Source organism: Tinamus guttatus, unplaced genomic scaffold, assembly GCF_059628265.1.
Source record: "Tinamus guttatus ecotype Peru unplaced genomic scaffold, ASM5962826v1 Tinamus_guttatus_pri_ptg000383l, whole genome shotgun sequence".
NCBI classification, from domain to species: Eukaryota; Metazoa; Chordata; class Aves; order Tinamiformes; family Tinamidae; genus Tinamus; species Tinamus guttatus.
Genome location: NW_028288917.1, coordinates 1,845,338 through 1,867,000, shown reverse-complemented (window position 1 = coordinate 1,867,000; position 21,663 = coordinate 1,845,338). Strand labels below are relative to the sequence as shown.

The window sequence follows — 21,663 nt, the reverse complement described above, 5'->3', positions numbered from 1 at the left end:
ATCAGAAAAAAAGTGAGCTAGATTATTTTTACTAGTTAATGTTTTGAATTTCAAAAATGGATTAGAGCATGTGACAATAAATCTAACTGAAAAGTCAAATTTGCCAAATAAAGTCAAATAAACTTTTTATTATTTTTTATATTATATATATTTTATATAATTATATAAGTTGCATAATATTATGTATTTATATTTTTATTCTTTACTAGTACACAGGAAAATAAATTTATTTGTCAACAACCCTATCTTCTTTCTTGTAGATGAGAGTGTCAGTTATTTTGGGAATTTCAGCAACTATAGCCTTCACAGCTTTTTTTTTTTCTTTCCTTCAGTCAGACAAAGATATCTCTTTTGGTAAGTAGTAGATAAAATACATGTTAATTTTTTTCCAGCTTTCATTGTTAAGCTGAAAATGCAATGGAACTGCAGAAAGGTTAGCAAGGGAAGTTTAGCTTTTTTTATGTGCAAAATATGCTCTCTGACTTCTGTGAGAATTATCCCATGGGTGTTTTCTGTCAAAAATGCAGCTTCATAACTTCAGAAAGGAAATCTTCTTTGACTCGGAGTGTTTTTACTCTCCTAGTGACATTCATGTATCATTTCCAAACATTACTTGATTTCTTTCCTGAGGGAGCGATTGCTGCATTTAGTCCTCCTGGGCTTGAGTCAGGTGCCATAGGGTCTCCCACCAAGCCCTGCTGTTGGCCCTAAAGGATGCGCGTCTCCATTAGCCTGTTGTATGACTAGAACTGACTAGAAATACACCAGATACTAGATTAAAACAAAATTCTTTTAAAAAAAATGCAGTGCCTGAAATTAAAATAAGTCAGAGATGAAGAAGAACTGGAATTTCTCTATTGTTATATCCCCTTAATTAATTACATAGCTGTAGATACAATTAAGAAAAGAAAAGTCTTGGGAATGTTCTGATTTGAAGTTAGTATATAGTCACAAATACAATAAAACAAGATCTAAGATTAAAAAAAAAAAAAAAGAAAAACTGAACCAACTCCCAAGCTATTATTTCAGATAGGAAATATTTTTGTGACTATCACAGTGAAACAGGAGATTAGAAGATTATTTTTCATACTGGATTCTCTACTTGGAGCTTGCATCTTATTTTTTTCTGAGGACATGGAATAAAGCAAGGTAATGTTAATGAATAAATATCTTCATAACTTTATATGAATATAAAATGAATATATATGGATTGTAAATAAATGGAATATATGGACTATATGTGGTTGTTATTTACAGTAAGTGCTTATTAGTCTTGTTTGAATAATGCATAATAGTTTCTGTTACTGCATCTTTTGTAATAAAACCACATTTTTGAAAATACTACATAAGTACCAAAATTATACATCTCAGTACAAAAGAAAGAAGCCAGTGAAATTGAAATACAGCATATGGATCTTGTAGCTTAGATCAGAATATAAATCAATACCACACGATCAGCAGTGCTTTCAGCACAATGTATTTCTCAGAGACAAACCCATAAAAGTAATTAAAAATCCTGGAACATTAAAATTCTAAAAGAGCAAGCTCTTGTACAGCCTCTAAAGATCAATCTTGCTTTTTCACATAGACTCAAAATATTTTCAGACACCCTACTTAAGAGATGAGGAGCAGTGTTTTCTCTCTTTATATGGTTTCAAATGTAATAGAAATCTGAATGATAACATTAAATGAATCAGATAAGTTTTTCATTGAATTTAGGTGTAAGAGAGAAAGATCTATTCCTATATTTAGATGTTGAGAAGATCTTTGATAGAATGAGGGAAAATCTTACCTAGGAAAGATTATCCCTCATCACACATTATTTTTCCTTTAGCAGAGCACCTGATTCCAAAAACATATCACAGAAATAGCACAACACAAATTACAGTTATAATATTACATCTAAAATTAGCCTGTATATAAATGATCAACATTGATTATTAGTAAGTTATTATTATTAATGATTTATTTTCCAGGGGAAAAAAGTATTCATTGATATATAAGGTTGTAATATCAATTATAGTATATTTGAAACCTCCCCCAAAGTCATTAGGAGCCTGTAATTAAAAGGTTGTAATATATTTTGAGTTTCTGTGCATTAAACAAGCTATATTTCTCTGAGTCTTCATCAGCTGCATATGAAATTAGTTTTTATTATTTTAATTCTCCTGAAGATCTCCTGAACTGAGGAGAAATATATATATATATATATGTATGTATATGTGTATTAACTGCAATAGTAGCAGTAATTCATTAGTTGGCAAAAACTAGCAGGTTTTAACTCCTAATAATATGGGTCACAGGCAAAAAGAATAAAAAAAAAACACTAGATTATTATCAGGAATTTTTTTATACTTATAAAAAAAAATCCCTGATGCAATCCATGGAATGGTGGCCGAATGGAAGCACTCAGCACCGCAGCAGCCTGGAAATGCCTGTCATGCTCCCCGGCACCTAAAATGTAGGCACTTGGGTAGGATCTATCTTGCTTAAATTGGACCCACATTTAGAAGACCGATGCGTAAAGCCCATCTGCAATGATCAAACACTCACACAGTCATTACACAACTCAGACCAGGGAACCTGGGGATTAAGTGCTTGTATGGTAGATGTGAAAATTGCCTGCATGGCCGATTTCCATTAGCCACGTGTAGTCACAGGGACTTGTGCTGGGGACCAGGCACTTACTTAGACCACACATGGAGCTCCCCCATGGTCTGAGCAGACAAGTTCATTCTCTGCAAGTCCCCGAGGAAGAATGGAAATTTAGAAGTTGTGGTAGGCCTGGCATCTGCTCCACTGTCAAGCTGAGGCAGCTGATTTTACACCTCTTGCGTATATTGTACATATACATGAGCATATATCCATATATATATATAAAAAGTATATATTTTATATATGTATATAGTCACAGAAATGATAAAATAGAGAGATCAATTCAGTGGGAGAAAAAATTACAAATAACTTTAATATTTCAATCCTGGCAATATTTTTTATATATATATAATAGAAAATTGTATCAAATAATGCAAATAATATATTCTTCTTTGTTTTTGTTGTTGTTGTTTGGTTTCCGGTGCAGAAGAAACTGAAGATAGCTGCATTATTGAGGCTATCCAAAAGGCCTCTAATCTGCTGAATTATGCTGGGCAATATACATCAAAAAGGTAAAAAATAAAATTTAAAAAATTAAAAAAATAAAAAAGGATCTAATCATCAAAACCTTTCAGAATAGATAAGCTTGATATCAAGTTTATTTACTACATTAAACTGGTTTGTTTTGCATTAAAAATGAATTAATAAATCTGCCAATATCTGCTTCTGCTGTTGGTAGGGATCTATACCAACTCAAAAAGACCATCTGCAGAAGGGACCAATTACAGAACAATCTATGGTACCATCCATATGTGTAGGGAAGTGTGAAATCATTTTCTATGCTTCAAATAAGCAATTACAGTTGTAGAAAGTCACTGAGCATTATCAGTTGCTCAGTGTCACTCTTACAGCAGAATGTCCAAGTGCATACAAATACTAGGAAAGAGTAAAAGACTTTATATTCTGCAGAACAAAAAAAGAGATCTACTTTAAGAGATCACCTGAAGTGTGACAAGTATCTTGGATATTGATTCAGGCTGGACATCTCTAAATAATGCATTCTGTAACTATATTAGCTTATTTTAATTTAAGTCTCAAACTCTGGAGAATTTGTTTAACTTTGTTTTGTTTCGCTTTGCTTTCTCTATGATGAGATTCAGTAATTGAGCATCTGGCAAACACATAGAACCTTCTGCCCAAAGACCACAGTTCATCCTAGGGCTCCAAATTACTAAACAAGTGCTCAAGACACTTCATACCTAATGTTATCTTTCTAAGAACTATACTAGTGTAGGTCCTATTAGCTTCATGGGTACTTTCGAGATGAAAATTCCAGGACAGTTTCTAATTTACACAGGGCACCAGCACCTCCTTCTGGCAACAGAGCTCAGCTTCAGAAGTGTGGGCAGGAACTATAAGGCATCCTCCTAATTACAGGGGAGGGGGAAGTGGCAAATTAGTCGCCAGTGTTAAATATTTTTGCAAGCAGGTTTAACTGTTTGTTTTGCTCAAATCAAAATGTTATTTCCATTTTAAACCTGTCTTCTGGCTAAAGTGAACCTAAATGAATATGACAACACAATGTCATTCAATTTCATGTAAGTCTCATATCTAAATAGTTCTGCACTGGAAAGAAGACCCTGGGGACATCTACAACCAATGACATGTTTGCAAGTAGATGAGTCTGAAGTGCTTTTTTAAGCTGTAGGAATCATTCTGGGGGTTGGTACCTCCAGCTAAAGGGAAAGTTCTCCCTGATGGACTTATTGTGACAAGAAGGTCCATGTTCAGCAAAAAGAAATCTTATATTTCCAAACTCACATTTTAGCACTGATCTGTAATTTCTCGTCTGCAATTTCTCCTTTAGCACATTTAGGGATCTGAGTCAAAAATATAAAATAGGTTACATGTGCAGAAATCTTGGGAGGAGGGACTTGGTGAAATGGGAAAGAAATAGCGCATCTTTCCTCAGCATAATCACTAATAAGTCAGTGCTTTGCTACAATAGCAAATCACAGGATGGATGAGGTGAGAGGGAGCTCTGGAGACCACCTAGTCCAGCATCTCAGTGTCTGATGCAGAGCAGCATCATTCAGAGCAGGTTGCCCAGGACCGGATCTAGTAGTGTCTTCACAAACACTGCAACAGGCTGGGCAACCTAGTCTAGTAGTTGACTATCCTCACAGTAAAAAAGTTTTCTCTCATGTTTAAGTGGGAAAGAAATAATCTCAATAAACTTTAATTATTTAAAAACATAGAATTAGGCCAGGCCATATAACTTAAGGCTGATGAAGTCCTACTAAACCGTATGTGGAAGGTCGATATACAGCTAGCTTGTCAATGGGTCAGGTGCTTGGACAGTCTCCAAGAAGGGACCATTTCCACCTAACTTTAGAGTCAGCTCTCTGTGCACTAACTGCAGGTGGCATCCACACAACTGCCGGCCAGTTCTTTGACAGGTTAGCTGGCTAAGGCAAGTGATGAATCCATCTTTAATGACAGCAGAGGTCCTTGATACTAAAGATATCAAGTAAAAACAAAACCCACAATATTAAAGATATCAAGTAAAACTTTTTTTGGATCTTGCCGTAGTGGAGGTCCGATATTGTGACAATACCACACAAGGTCTTTCTAGGCAGTTTGTGCTGCAAGCTGTGTCTACTAGCAGTTTCTGTTTCTCATTTGGCTTTTCACAAGCTTACTCCTGTGGTGTATGTTCAGCAGAAGGGCACGCTTCTCTTATTTCCAGAATTTTCCACCTTCCTTTCTTCCTCTCTGCTTTTCCAGCGCTTCCTCTAATCAAAATTTATCTTAAACTCTGAATATACCAAGTGTAATCAAAGACAACAATCAATAGATATTAAAATGTTATACTTTTTAAAAAAATCTGTATTTTATCTCAATTATAGACATATCGAAGGAAAGGGAATAGCAACTCCTACTTTGCTGCTGGCTTTCTCAAAATCTCCGGAACAAGAAAGTCAAGTTATTTCCCAAGCAGCTGAACGAATGGAAATGTCAATGCAAGTGCTGAAACAAAAAGTTTGCCAGAAGCGCAAGCGCTCCTTGCATCCAACGGGTAAATACAGAACATTGACATTGGCAAACCCCCTTGTTGATTGTTTGAATGTTGCCTTCTAGATTAAAGCTAGGCTAGTTTCATTTTTATTTTATTTTACCTTAGGCAGGAGTAGGTTTCATGTCCATGCCTTGGGGCCACCATGCCTCTGTTTTGTTCTTAAAAGCACCTCAGATAGTCACTTTGTAGCATGGTACTTGCTGGGAATGCAGTTTTGCAGAGCTGCTGAGCAGAGCAGCGATGAGCTGCGGGCATCCTCTGAACTCTTCCACGTATATTTGTGTTGTCTATAAATCAGCTTAAGCATCTACCGTGCTGCAAGTCTCTCCTTTATACTGAAGTATCTCTCTCTCCAGCAGTTTGGTTTTAGTGCTTGTGGGGCCCAGAGTCTGCAGATAAAACAGTACAATATCTGTCATTTGTCCTGTGGCACTGGCACTTGAAATACATTTTCTCTAGATATGGATGACCTTATGAATACCTATTTTTTAAGCAAATATGTTTGTATTTCCAAAACTATCTTTAACTAATTTTACTTTTATACAGTAAAATAATTTAAAAATATTAAAAGTATTATAAAATTAATTTTACTAATTATACATTATTTCCTTTTTATTTCTGTTTTAACTTTTTTTAATGTTGGAGGGTAAGAAAGAGAGAGAGATTTTATGAAGTCCAGTGAAGTATCAATGTCTATGTAAACTTGCTGTTACTGTTATTGCAAGTTAACAAATTTCTCTGTTTGGAAGGCTCATAGATTCAGAAATACATTGTTTTTTTTTGTAATTTAATTCCATCGCTAAGCAACATGAACCAGAGAATTATAATTTGTATTCTCCGACCTAGAGCATGACAACTTCTTTCATGAATTGAAATTTTTAGACTGCTGTAGTCTACAGTTACCTCTTTTCCCTTGAGAAAAAACTTTTAACATGCTAAACTGATAGTACATTGATATAACTATGTTTATATCTACACACAGCTTTATACACACACATACACACACACACAAATACAATGATTTTGTGTTTGTGCAGTTTCAAAAGAACTTGAAGAACTCCTAAATCACAGGACAAAGGCATCAAATTTTTGTTAACTAACAGAACAAACAAAAAAAAAATCATGAAAGATGAATGGACATGCAATGACAAGGAGTATCTTTAAATGAAGTAAAGAATGACTAAAATGATTTTATAGAAAACATGTGACTCAATGCCTAGATGATAATTTGTGACCAAAATTATTTTTGTGAATTTGTGATGAATACTTTGTGACCATGACTGTTAACCTGAAGTAATGTGGAAATGCTGCTACACCCACAAACTTCACCTAGGCACCCAGTCCATAAACATGAGCCATACCAACAGCTCATCCCCCTCCTTTCTCAAATCAAACTTGCATGGGGTCTTTTTGCTCAGCCGAATATTTCTGCTCCTTGTGTTCCTGAGTAGCGTTTGTGTAGGCTCTGCACTTACAACAAACGTGTGACAAGTGGCATGACTGGCATACGGGGAGAGAAGGAAGCAGAGAAGAGTCACATAATGGTGAAAAAGGAGCAGATTGACCTTTGATCCCAAATACGGGCAACTTTATTCTCATGCAATAGTGATATCAGCTCTTTTATTTCACCCCACATCTCCTCTGGGTCCCTAAGCCTACCGCCTGCAGCACTTCTCAGCGCCTGCAGCACTTCTCAGTAAATGCTTTTTTCTAGAAACCAGAGGGGCTTGCCCCAGCTACTGGTACCAATACTGTTGTTTCTACTATAACAGCTGCTATATATATATATATATACATATATATATATGTATAATATTATATATATAACAAGCTGCAAAATATATAATATAATATTAGCATAGTATAGTATAGTATAATATAATATAATACAATACAATATTAATAATATCTGCAACAATAATATCTGTAACAAGAACAGGTTGTTTGTTTTGTTTTTGTTTCTTTCAGATCTTTTATCGGCTGATCTGCTCACCATGATTGCTAACATTTCTGGATGTCTGCCCTATATGTTGCCACCAAAATGTCCAAATAATTGCTTAGCTAATAAATATAGACTCATCACTGGTGCCTGCAATAACAGGTATGTAAGATAAGAACCTTATGGCTTATGTTCCTCCTGTACAAAGTGATGAAATACATTGATGCCACTGAAAGCTTCCAGAGAAGGAGATCTCCTTCTAAAGTTTGCTACCCCAATTCTGGTGGAGAGAGCCTTCCTTTGAAGGCCTCTATGATTTGTAGGATTATGTAACTTAAATGTAGAGATGAGACATTCTGTAGATGTTTATATATATATATATATATATAATTTAGAAAGACTGGATTCAAACCCTGTGTTCATTTTTAATTAAATAGGGTAAAATAATATTGAAGAGGAAAGTATAATTTATTCATGAGGAGAAATAAGAAAATCAAATTTTCAATTTGAAATTTTCTCACAGCTTTGTCACTTGTCAAGCATGCATATGAAAGCTCTGGATTTCTTTTTTTTTTAATGTAGAGCAAAGTTATGATAAAATGTCTGTATGTTATTGCCTTATTTGATTGGAGTCCAAACACATCAAAATAGTTTGAAAAAAAATAGCCAGATCTGTATAAGCTTTCTTTCAAGCCATGGGCAGAGTATAAAAACATTCAACTGGGTTTCCATACAGGTGACCTACAAAGGAGAAGTGAAATCAGTAGGACTTGTCAATTTTAGAACAGCTGAACAAGCGCTTGTTTCTTTATTGATGAGACCATTAAAATAGTCACAGTTGTGATTTACTTGTAGCTTCACAGTTTGCATGCTGATAAAAGTTGGAAAATCTCTTAACTCAGAAATGTTCAGTGACATTTATTAACATTACCAGTTATTTAATTTCACCTTCATGAGCACTTCATTGCCATAGTCTCCTGCTGCATTCTCTAGCAGCATTTGACTTCCAGCTGTAGATGACAAGAATAGTTTTCCAAAGGACTACTAAAAATTACTCAGACACAAAAGATGCAAGTTTCCTTCTGGAGTGGAGAGACTTAAAGAACAGCTTTAGCATGTTAATTCCAGTAGCGTAAGTGCAAATGCTGGGAAAAAAAAAAAAAAAAGACTCCAAAACTTTGATCTGAAATTTGCATTCAGTTACAATGAAAACTGATTGATTTTATACATATTATGGAAACAGAGATGATTTTTTTTTGATATTTTCACCAGTTGCAAACAAACCATTGTTGAACAAAAGATATACATACAAAATTATGTATTTCAGATCCACAGATGATGGACATTAACATTAACTCTTAATGTTAGAGGTTATCTTTGGTGGAAAAGGGAAGGAAAAGGGAGAAAAATGAAAAGACAGAGGGAAAAATGAAAAAGGGAATCCCCGAGTGGTCAGCACAGATGAGGATCAACAGAGGTCTCCCCAGATGAGCACCCTCTTTGGGTGTCTTCTCCAGAGCAGCAGGTGTTTCCCCCAAATAGATTTTCCAAAGTAGCTGTATATTTTCCTAAAGTTCTGTTCAGCCTCCCTGCTGGCTGGTCTCGCTCATTAAGCTAATAATTCTGCTTTGATCAGGTGTGGATGCATGTGTATTATTTATTGCTTATTGGCTATCTGAATTACTATTTTTTACTATTGCCATCTACTTTCTTCTTAATATAAGATCATAAAATAAAGACTATGAATCAAGCATTTCCCTGCTTGAGCAGGAGGGTTGGACTAGATGATCTCTAGAGGTCCCTTCCAACCTTAACCATCTGTGATTCTGTGAGGGGTTGAAAAAGGCAGGGGCGAAAAGGAAGAAAAAGACTGTTCATACGTCAGTGGCACTTGCTTCCTGCAAAACCCAGTGTAACAGAAGTAACACATTTTTGGAATCCTCTGGAGAAGGACTATACGGGCTATATGGCACTTTCAAAAACAAGGGTGAAAGGTACTTGTGCTTAGCAGCCTCCGCATACATAGATGTAAGGTCACACAGTGAAAGGCAGATGGCATTCTTACAGCTGGAAGGGGACAGGGTTGTGAGTGGGCGGCCACGAGCATTACCCAAGTGGAGCACTAAGCAACACTGTGACTGAGCAGCAGTAAAACAGCAGTTTTGTTAGTCACTCAGTCCGTTTTTTTGAGAACAGTCAGTTCTGCTGCATCACAAGTAATTTGGAAGAAATGTGCCTGATAAGCTCTTTGTCAAAAGGGCACAACCTTATATGCATCATTGATACAAATCTTGCTATGGGAATACCTGTAAATTGTGCGGTGCACTTGCAGAGTTGCCTCGAATCTGAAGGAGCAGCTAATATTATATCAGCAGCTGACAGCTCCATCAGGACTTGAACATGCTGGCCAAGATTCATGCAATTGAACTTCGGCTTGTAGGCTGAGGCCCTAATTTACAGGTTTGGCTGCTGTAGTCTTTCTCTACAGAGACCAAGAGAAATAGGCTCTGCAGTGGGTAAATGGAAACATCTTTTGCTCTTCAATGTCTATAGTAACACTAGGATGCATACAAAAGTACAGCCTGGTTCCTTAAACTGGGTAGGATAAATATGATCCATTGACTCTGCTTAATATTAGGCATTATGCTTTACTTTGGTCCAATGTTTACACCTAATCAGTACTTAATGGTGTAATTCAGATTTTGAGGTATTTTAGACTTTTTGCAATAAACATCTGCAAGCAGCCAGAAGTAGAAAAAACAAACAAACAAGCTTTGAAACTAGCTAGGATATTGACTTAGTTTAAATCTTTGTGAGCTCTTTCAAAAACCTCAAGCTCTACTGAAATATTTCAGCTGAAAAAATCTATTATATTATAATTCAAACCAATGTATTCTACTATGTAAATGAGCCTCACATACTTCTATCATTAAGCAAACAAGCACCAGTCTATACCTTTTCCTTGCTGTACAGCTGCCACTTTCAGGTGGAAGATATAGCAGGATGTGTGTTGTCTTTGTCATCTTAGGCACCCAGCAGGAATGGGCAGCTCTGTGGTAGGTCAGTAACTAAATGCTGTGTTTTATACGTGAAATGTAAAAAACAAATTTCAAAGTGAAATTAGCTGTTTACCTGTAAGAAGAACCTAGTTAAATATATTTAAAAGCAAGCACAGAATTTCATTACTGATGCTTTGCTTAATTAGTTCACTTATTTGGGACAGATCAACCAGATTACAAAATATTTATTCAGCAGCACTGAGATTACTTTGTGTTAGTGTGGTATTCTTAGAACAAAGGTATAAAAGAATAGCATATCCCTGCTCTTCTGTGAAGAATATCAACATGACATCAGGCATCCCAGCAGTATCATTATCCAGATTTACTAGTAACACATATCAACAGATTTTACTTTCCTTCCTGCCTGAAGGGATATGCGTGGATAATAAGCAAAACATATTTGAACATTATTTTTTAATGAAAGGAGTTGGGAGATAAAGCATGTCCAAATAGCTATGTTTCTTTATTTTTATCTCAACTAAGTGGAGTCGATCTATGTGTTTTTTAGTGTTCTGTTGTTTAGTGCAGTGAGAGGGGTTTGAAGCTAAAGGAATTGTAGGTGCTGAAGGACAGGAATCTTACAATGCAATTAACTTCACTTACTCTTAGCTTTCTAAACCAGTTAGACATCTACCACAAGCATCCAAGGGACACAGGATGAAAGCTATCTGTCTCTCCAGTCTGATGGGTGGTAGCTTAGTCAGCTAGATTAGATTCCATGACTAACACTTAGGCAGATAAAATGACTTAGGAGGATTTTCACCTGATTTGCAGTGAAAGTTTTCTCTTCCACTGCAGTGCCAGTAAGCATTGCATCAGACCAGGATGTGATGCATAGCCTAAAATATAAGATGAAAGGCAGTAAGGGTTTGAATGTGGTTCACCCTGGGGACAGAATGACCCCAGAATCCAATGATTATTGGAAGGAATTGGGGCATTTCCTTTAGAGTGACTGCTTCACTACTTCGATGGCAGATTTCAGAAGTTTTCCAAAAGTTAGACCCATAACAACAACTCAGAGCAATATAAAATATGACAGACTTGTTTAATTACCATATCACAATCATTCCATTTTTTTTTCCTTTTCCTACCAGTAGATTCTGAAACTCGGAAGAACATTAAAAGATGTAAATCCAGACAGTAATCTGCATTTTACAACCTCAGGTTCCTCCTAAGGGAGCCAAAACAAAATCTCAGCTGTGTAATTCCAGTATTTCAGAAATGAATGTAAAGTCCCAACTCCCATAAACAGAATGCATAAGAATCATATTTGAGTACTTTATAAGCCTGTATGGCACAGAAATTATATTATTTCAGCTGCTCTGGAAGAAAATCTTAATTCATATAAGATTCCAAGACATTATCATGTTTTGTGTAACAATAAAAAAGGCATCTGAGAAGGCTTTTACTACAATAACATTCTAGTGAGCTGCTAAAATATAAAAGCAATCAGGAGAAAAATCACTGGTTAAGCAGTTAAATTAACATTTCATTATTTTTAATTGAGTGAAATAGCACTACACTATGTGCAGTATTTTATGCAAGTTCAATAAAGACAAATCAACTGCAACTAATTTGAAGGCTTTATTAAGGCATATTTCAACCTTCTTCTGTGAATTATTGTCCATAATTAAGTGTTTTACTGTACCATATAGCTTGGCAAATTGAGTCTCTTTAGTGTGGTGGATATCAATGGAGTATTAACAAAATAATTGTTCCCTTTTTCATATCCCCATAGATGTGCAATGTGTGTGTTCTGCTAACTGTCTAGGAGTTTTGTAGTTCTTTTACATCTCAGTTTACAACATTGTTCAACTGGATGCATTGCTAAAATAGCATTTATTCTTTTGAGGCTTAACGTATGTTTAGAAATCATTAAAAATATATTTAACTGGTAACAAAATATAATTAACTGGTCACATTAAAAATAAGCATATTCTCTTATTAGAAAATAAATGCAATAGGAATGTTCATGACAGAAGGAAAATTAATTGGATCAAGCTCAGAACTCAGTGGTTATGCTAATAAACAAAATGGAGCAAGTACTATTCCCAAGTGGCATGACCTGACTCTTATCTGTATGGTTAAATCCTCTCCTCCCTTTGGAAGAGGTTAGTCTCCTACCCTCTTCCAAACTGGCTGAGTGAAGACTGGCATGATGGCAGGCACTAATCCCAAGATGTGCCCAACCAGGTACTGTACAGAGGAATCCTAGCTGGTTTGAGGCAAATATATGTCAGGTTAGCATAGTTACCTGAATGCCACTGCTTTGACTTGTGCATAGACCATCCAAAAACTGCATCAATTTATTAGAATAGATGTAACCAGAGGGAGCATTGCCACTGACTTTGGCAACATCAACCAGCATTCCACTTTTATCAGCCCCTTCTCCTTACAGCTTGTTAAATCATTACTTCATTATGACTAACATCTATCTTTCTTTTAAGCTTTCTTTACCTTCCTTCTACGGTTCCACATTTCCTTAAGTCTTTATTTGCTACTTTTCTAAACAAAAGGGTCTTAAAAATGCCAACAAGAGCCCCTAATTATATAAACAGTTTTCCAAAGTAGGAGGACTCTGTCTCTATGTAGACAAGAGTCTCAAAGATACCTAAACATAACCAGTCTGTATTAGAAACATGTCAGATAGTAGTATTCCCTTAGAGTTTAAATATGCTTTGCCTTTATTTTGATTCTGATTGACATGAGCATGAAAACTAGTGATTCATGTCTGTTCAAAAACATAAACATATTATTGCAAGGGAAATTGTCATCTAACATCTTATTATTTTCCATTCTAATTGAGTTTTCTTTTATTTCTCTCTCTCTCTTTCTTTCTTTCTGTCTGTCTGTCTTTCTTTTTTTTTCTTTTCCTTCCTTCCTTCCTTCCTTCCTTCCTTCCTTCCTTCCTTCCTTCCTTCCTTCCTTCCTTCCTTCCTTCCTTCCTTCCTTCCTTCCTTCCTTCCTTCCTTCCTTCCTTCCTTCCTTCCTTCCAGAGAACATCCTAGATGGGGATCATCCAACACAGCCTTAGCACGGTGGCTCCCACCATCCTATGAAGATGGACTGGGGCAGCCCCGAGGATGGAACCCTGATGCCCTCTACAATGGGGTCCCACTGCCCCCGGTAAGACACCGCACCGTGAGGTCACCTGAAATGTTTACTCAGCTACCACCATACATGCCATCATACGCACACATTTGTTTATAGTCAGGGCCTTTGGAGTAGCTTTATTGGAAAGGGCCTTGGTGGAGAGCAGGCTGAGCATGAGCCAGCAGCATGTCCTGCCCTGGTTGCACCAGTGATGGGGCAGTCAACAGATCAAGAGTAGTGATTGCTCAGCCTAGAGGAAAAAAAAAGATGCAGAGGTTTCAGGAAGTGGGAGAAGATCTAGTCACAGTCCCCCAGTAGCTAAAATGTTATTTTAGAGAAGAAGGAGACACTGTCTTCACACAGACGCTTATATTCCAGGGAAAATCAACTCATTGTGGGTGTTAACTGTATAAATACTAATCAGATAAAAGTGCATGCATGTGAGTAGCTATATAATATTGCATCCTTGGTTAGCTGAACAAGTATTGCTATCAAATCATAATTTCACTTTTTAGATAACCCAAGTTAATAAACAAAGAAACTGCAGTATTTATGGATTTTAGAGGCTCATACAGTTATAAAACAACAAAATGGCTGTAAAGAGAAGTTTTAACAAAAACATTCACACACGGAAATGGGTGAAAAATTCCTCATGTGCAAAGATTTGGGCTGTTTTTGCTATTTCTGGTTTCTTGTAGCGTGACTTTTAATGAATTCACAAAACCTTGCTTTTTTAACCATCATATATTTAACAAGGATGAGAAATAATTTAATGTTAATGTCACTTTTAAGTCCTGTTCCTAATTAAACATTATTGTCTTTAGAGCTGCACAGTATAGTGCTTAGAGAAGTAAATTTGACATTTATCTCAGTAGCTTTACAGAAGATGGTACAGACTGCCTATTTCTAGATTCATTATGATGTGTGCTGGTGAAGTGAAACACACTGAACAAGAATTTATCTCACTGCAAGAAGCTGATCATATTTGTTACATAATATCAACATATCTCCCTCCTATATTTTAAAGTAAGCTAGGATAAAATTGGTGCCGTGTGTTCTATTAGCTGTTTTCCTCATTTGCAAAACTATGTTATCATTTGTACTTTTACTATCCACCTATTTCCTTTAAATAGCAATGGGCAAATAATGTGAAGATAAGAGGCAGTGTGAGGATTATTATAAAGCAGTATTTACAGCACAGTTTAGCTATGCAAATTAACAGTGATAAGAATATCTTACCAATTGCAATAAGAAATGTTGTGGTTTGTGATCATCAAAGCTATTTAAACACTGATACAAGGATATGTATTTCTGATGTGCTCCATGGTGCCACGCATCTCCACTCTTGAGCATATCTATCAGTATCTATTTACCTGCTCTTGCCTTGTATTTTCATTATATATCTCTGAAGTACACATGCCTCAGTATATGCGCTGCCCTTTGAACTGCTTGGCTCCTCAGGCACCTGCTCTATATGAGGGAATTTTGCAGCATGAAGGAAGAAACCCCAAATGACAATGATGCACTTGGCAGCATGCACTGACTGCTGATTTTGGTGCGGGTTGGTTATTAGTGCAGATTGACCAGTTAGTGTAGATGTGTCCACATGCTGCCCCTTATCCACATCTCTGTGTTCACAGAAGGGCTATGAAACATGTTCTAGTTTCTCTCTGCCTGGGAAAATGAAGCAGAGTTTCATCTACTATTGATTTGTAGCCTAGTCCGTCTTCTCCAGGGTTGAATAAGATGCTCCATTTATGCATGGAGCAGCAAGGAGCTGCTGTGCATCTCCACTGAATTCAGGTTGCCCTGCAAACAGAGTCCATTTGTTAAATGGACAGAAAACAGAATAAATAGAAAGAAAACTTTTAGACAGTCCAAAGTAAATACATGGTTTTCAAAATTCTGCAACAAAAGAACACATCAAAGATACTGTACTCATTTGGCAAACATATAGAAAGACTCAGCTGAAATATCTTTGAATCTGTACATGGCACTGATACCTCAGCTTCTGAACAGAAATACCAGCCTGTCAGAGCAGTAGGGTGTCTTTGTTTTTGTTTTTTAAGCAAACCATTAAAAGTGCTCTGCAACAAAAAGTATCCCAAGGAAAAGAAAGAGAGCTTTCATCACTGCTCCACTTGCTTTTCAGTGTTTCATCATTTTGCAAGAAGTAAATAGTACCTGCCACTCCAGGTAAATTAGTTCTCTCTTCCCAGGTTCGTGAAGTAACAAGGAAGATTATTCATGCATCCAATGAGGCCGTTACTGAAGACAACCTATATTCTGATATTATTATGGTCTGGGGACAATATATAGATCATGACATTGCATTCACACCCCAAAGCACAAGCAGAACTACCTTTCTAAGTGGAGCGGAGTGTCAGATGACATGTGAAAAGGAAAATCCATGCTTTCCAATACAGGTAAGATTTAAATGCATTTGTTCACAAGAAATTCCAGTCTTTAAACAGGTGAATAATGGAAAATACTTTAGTGATATTCATACACTGAAATAGCTGTAAAAATAATAATAATAAAAAAGATAAGTCATCCAGAAATAATAAAGCAGGAAGTGCTAGAAATATTGACAACCAAGGCAGCTACCAGATGAAGCTAAACAATTCTGTAGAAAAAAATAAGTTTCTCCATGTGCAGAAAAAAAAATAGATAGCTAAGGTATTTAGTGCAAATATCATACTTTTCTATCTCTCATTTTTATTTTGCAGAGAAATCGTGTTACCCTAGGAAAAAAAAAATGTTATTGTTCTCATGCTTCAAGGTTTTGAGTTCCATTGAGGAAAATAGGCAAGTAGTTATAAATAATTCTGTTTCTAAATTGCCAACTTGATAAAGTGAAGGGATCTTAACTTTACTCAGTGAAAGCAAAGATATTTCCAGCAGCTAATAAAAACTTTTGAAACGAGACATCTTTTCAATATATGTATAAAATACCCTTCAGGGGGTTGCTGAGACATTCATATCGCATCTTTGCTTTGTGCGGATAGAAAGCATGAATTCAAAGCTTGTTACTGGGTTAGAAAAAACATAAACTGGTATAAATACAGGGTCCTGTATTCCTCTCTGATTAATTTATAGTCATTCTTTCACATAGAAAGCAAGTAGCAAAATCAAACCACTTTTTTATGATACCAGGAAGCTGGGTTTTTTTCTTTCTTTTTCTTTTGTTCCTCAGTGCTTCTCAGTGCAGGATGCTGGGTCAATGCCCCAATTTCTGTCCAGCAGTTACCTTCCTCAGTAGGAAATCAAGCTGGAGCAGCTTCTGCATCTGTTGAAGCCAGACTATGATGTAGACTCAGTCACAGTATAGACTCAGTCACAGTAGAAAATTACAAAGTGTTATCAATAAATATATCCATACTCTCATTTTGCCTCACTCAATTTCCATAAAACTTAAAAGAAAATATTCTGCAAACACTAATGGGAACTGAACTGGATCCTGTGTTGTCGCCTACTTGGTTAGAGAATTAAAACCACAAAGACGGCCAAGTGAAACTAAAGACTTTCTGGAGTTTTGCTACAGGCAGGTAAATTTACTAGCTCTCACTCAGGAGATATGGACTTTTGAAAGGTTCCTGAGCATGTCTTAAAGGCATTTAGAAAGAACACAGACTTGCTATAGAACCATATTTTCCGAACACATTGGAAGTATCATGCATTATGGCAGCTGGGTACTTGGTTTAGCCGCAACAGTCCCAATAACAGGCATTCTTCCATAGCCCTGACAAAAAGCTCTGAGATGCTGTTTGTCTCAAATTTCCATCTGGAACAAGAATTTATTTACTCCATTTATGTTCTTAAGCAACATTCTTGGAAACTCTCCCATTCGCAAAGTCACATCATGAGATGCAAGGGCAGAAGTCCAACAGCCTTCACATAATATGAGGAGGGAGTTGGAGGGTGTCTCCACCATATGACAAAATGTGGTCATGCCTTGTCTCCCATTTAAAAAAAAAAAAAAAAAATTTGTTCATTAAACCAGAGAGAGAAAAATGTGGGAGTCTTCAAAGCTTTATATTTTGTGTTTATAACACTTTTTTTTCTTTGAAATAAAGTGATTGGTATTGATCTTTACGTGCAAAAAAGCCACATTTTATTGCTAAATAGATTTTCAAATTGACAGCACACTCATTTTATTGCCCATAACTTGAATAAAGTGTGGATCACAAGGGTTGTAGCAGCATAGTCATTGAATCCTGACTAGTTCAAGCTGCCTAGAAATCCCATCTGCTTAAAAAGTAGGCTACTTAAGGGAAAGCCTAAGAAGGAAGCCAAGGCTAGCATTTGTGTGGCAGCATTGATACAACACAGAAAGAAGAAAGCTGCATACATTACCCTGGCATATGAGTGCATCCTCAGTGCTCTAAATATGGGGTATATTTGTAACCTCTATCTTAGAGTTGCAAAGAGGTTCATCACAGACTGAATTTCAAGGGTGCTGCTGAAGGCAAGCTATGAGTACATGTAGTATGCTGAATCCAGCTGCTGAACCTGGCTCAGCAGTAGCGTAGCACTGAAATGGTCTCCAGAAATTTGGGGACTACTGTGGACTCTTACAAGTGACTGATACTCCGAACAGCTCCGAGCGAGTCCTAATAAAGAAATTCAGATATGTTGCTTTAAGTTAAAGATGAATTTCCCAATTTCAGGATCAATTACTTGACCACATCTCTGAGTCAGTTCCATTTTTTTTTATTATTTCATTATTCATAGCTTAAAGAAGGGCGTACGAAGATGGATGCTCTTTTGCTTTTATCATATTATATGTCAAGTACTTCATGACTGCTTTTGTCAAAGACAAAGAATAGACATTGTGATAAAAAAAAGGAAATAAGTGGTAGTGTGACTAAAGGAACTATTTTTCAAAAACTGAAGCAAAGATCTAATAATAATTCCCCATAGTATTAGTTTTCTCCTGAAATTTTAGGTAAGGTTATTCACTTCTAGTTGTTAAATAAATATGTGGAAAACAGCCACAGTTATTTTATTATTTTATATAAAAAGAAACTGGCTGGTTTCTAAAGACAGTGAAGCCAATAGCATATTATTCATCAGTGTAAACACAGAAGCTGCAATTTACTCTCATCCTGTATTCCTAGAATGGCAGCACCCAAGGGAGCATTCATCCACAGAGGAGGACAATGGTGCTTAGCACTACAAGCCCTCTCTGGGGGTGTTGCTGGGGAAAAGATGTTTCTGAGGCTATTGGAAGCCGTCTGGAAAAAATGTTCGGAGTCAGTGCAATGCATGGAGGGTTGGAAGTTGTAGGAGTGTATCAATATTTATAACAAATATAGGTAAATGATTCATAGGTTGGCAGGAACAATGATGATTTCGTATTCTGGCCATTTTCTTAATAAAGGCTATAGAATTCCACCCAGCAGTTCTTGCATCAAGCCTGTAGTTTCTGGTATAGAATGAACAGCCATTTTCTGTATCTCTTTGGAATCCTACAGCATGAAAAAATAATGAAAAAAAAAACCACTAGCTTTATTTTGTACTTTTTTTTTATAGCAGCCTGATGCATGCAACTGGGATGCAGAGATAGTTTGTCACTCCTCAGATGATTATTTTAGGTTAGGCTTCTTTCAGGATGAGACATAACAGCATTAGAAAGAATTCCATGTGAGAGTTATTGTCTTTATATACTATTAATTACACTGCTGACATTACGATAGGCACAAGCCCATTGTCAGACACAATCCTGAAAAGCTTTCAGTCAAAATATTTCAAATACACAAAAAGGCAGTAAAGAAACAGAGGCACAGAAAAGTGATTTGCAAAAGATGACATGTAACATGATAGGTTACTGTCTAAACTGTAGATGGATCAGACTGTTTGTGTTCAACAGCCACCGAAGTGAGTACCCTCCTTTTTCTGCTGTATTTTTGAGCAACTCACTGTCAGATGAAGCCACTGACTCTTCTCCGAATTTCAGGAGCACAAATACAGATTTATGTTTTCCTTGCTGGCAAACTTTCATAAAATATCAACTAATTTTTTAAGCCATAATTCCTTGTAAAAACAAGGAACACTATTTCCCACAGAACAAATTCACAATTCCAAAGGCTTTTCTTAACTGAGATAATAGCAGTTTAGACATTGTGGAGCACTAAAACAATTAGTGCCTCTCATTTTGCTACACATCAAAAGAATTTCACTGTAAGCAGGTTCCACTGTGCATATATAATAACAGTTTAAAAGAGCATGAGGCTATACCAAGAAAGGTATTATAGCCAAACATGTTTTTTTTTTTTTTGCTGTAATGTTTTTTCTCCTATAATTATACAAGCTGAATAAAAAATTGATATGAATATTCTTTATTAGTTTTGGAGAAAAATATTATTCCTTTCCCCATGTCAGCAGAAAAAAAAAATAAAGGTCTTTTTTTCTCTGGTTATTTTTGATGTCATCTGAATAATAACATGGCGAACTTCTCATTTGCACATTTAGCTGCTGGCTGCACACTACTTATCCCATGAAAAGGAAAAGGGCTACATTATGCAGTTCTGCTGGCCCCTTAATGTCCATTACTGTTGTTTTTCTCCACTGGGGAACAAGATGATTTGAATTAAAATTGCAGAGGCAGTTAACCAAAAATTGTTCACCATGAACTTCATGCACTGTTGGTATGTTTTGTTCTTGGCTTCTTCAGCAACAAGTGAAAGTAATAAAAAGCAAAATAAACTACATATTTCCTTCAAAAATGTTCAGGCCTAACTGGTGAAAAAAAAATTATAGAACTTGTTTGCCAAGCCATGCTTGAAATACAAATGAGACTCTTTCTTAACTAAAGATTTTATTGGTTCCAATCCCTACTCCATGCATTCTCTGTAAAAGTAAACTGTTATTTCGTATAAAGTACAGGGGCTGTTATTAAATGAAAATCTTGAATTCCATTCCTAAATTGTCTTGATTTCTTAGCCCCTATTTGATGATTGTTCTATCTTCATAGGCTAAATTGTTAAAAGTATGAAGAAGAGGTTGTATCATTTTATACAACATCTGTGGTATTCAGTCTCTTCTGCCAAAGAGTTTTCAAAAATGAAGAGAAAGCAGACAGAATACAAAGAACAAGGATTAGATCAGGTGTCTGTACAAAACAGATTCATTTTCTCTTAGTCAAATGTCTGAGAACACTTTTCTGAAGTATTTCCACAGCTTTAGTGACTTTACATATTTCATGTTCATCAGTGAATAAGAAAACATCAGATATTTCTGATCAGTTTCATTTCCTGAATTGAGTTCCCTTCCCTGACACTCAAGACTCCATGATTTTTATTACATTTTTAACTCAGAATATATTTTTTAAGCTCTTTGAACAGGCACATTTTTATGTCTCATTATTGGTGCACATTGATGTATTGTTAGAATTTAGAAATAAAGTGATTTTCAGAAAGACAGAGTTCAGGTAGCCAAAAGTTAGAGTTTGTGAAGCCAAAGTCTGTGTTAGAAAATGCAGATAGATTTTAATCATTTCAAAACCTGTCTGCTTGTAGTTTAGTGATGAAATGAAATAGTCTTGCTGGTCTGTTTCCTTCTTGAATATCCCACAATGTGAAGAAAACCTTTCTCCCGCTGTCCTTTCTCTCCCCTTCCAGTATCTCTGCTCAGCTCCCTGCACCTCTTGGGTTACTCACTCTGTAATTTCAATCCTGCTGCAGAATTTCTAGCTTTCTGGCTAGGACTGTGTTTCCCACTAACACTATTACCTGTATTCGAGATCCTTTTTCATAACACTCTTATGTGTCGCTCCCTTTACCTCCAGTCTGTGTCCTTGCAGACCAATATGCAATGCTGGATAACCATTTAGCCTCAGCCCCTCGGCCATGTGCCGGCCAAACTCAGAAAGGACTTGCCCTCTCTCATTTGGGAAC

The 21,663-nt window shown here is 36.2% G+C and overlaps 1 protein-coding gene across 1 annotated transcript in view; it reads left to right on the top strand.

The window, feature by feature from the left end:
- The first annotated feature begins 260 nt into the window (after nt 1-260).
- Nucleotides 261-21,663, top strand: part of TPO (thyroid peroxidase) — a 37,788-nt gene continuing 16,385 nt past the window's right edge. Inside the window, exons 1-7 of the mRNA XM_088530595.1 lie at nt 261-361; nt 1,423-1,460; nt 3,083-3,167; nt 5,505-5,674; nt 7,643-7,775; nt 13,669-13,798; nt 15,985-16,191. Of these exons, the coding sequence (XP_088386721.1) occupies nt 261-361; nt 1,423-1,460; nt 3,083-3,167; nt 5,505-5,674; nt 7,643-7,775; nt 13,669-13,798; nt 15,985-16,191 (864 nt within the window). The remainder of the gene's footprint in view (nt 362-1,422; nt 1,461-3,082; nt 3,168-5,504; nt 5,675-7,642; nt 7,776-13,668; nt 13,799-15,984; nt 16,192-21,663) is intronic.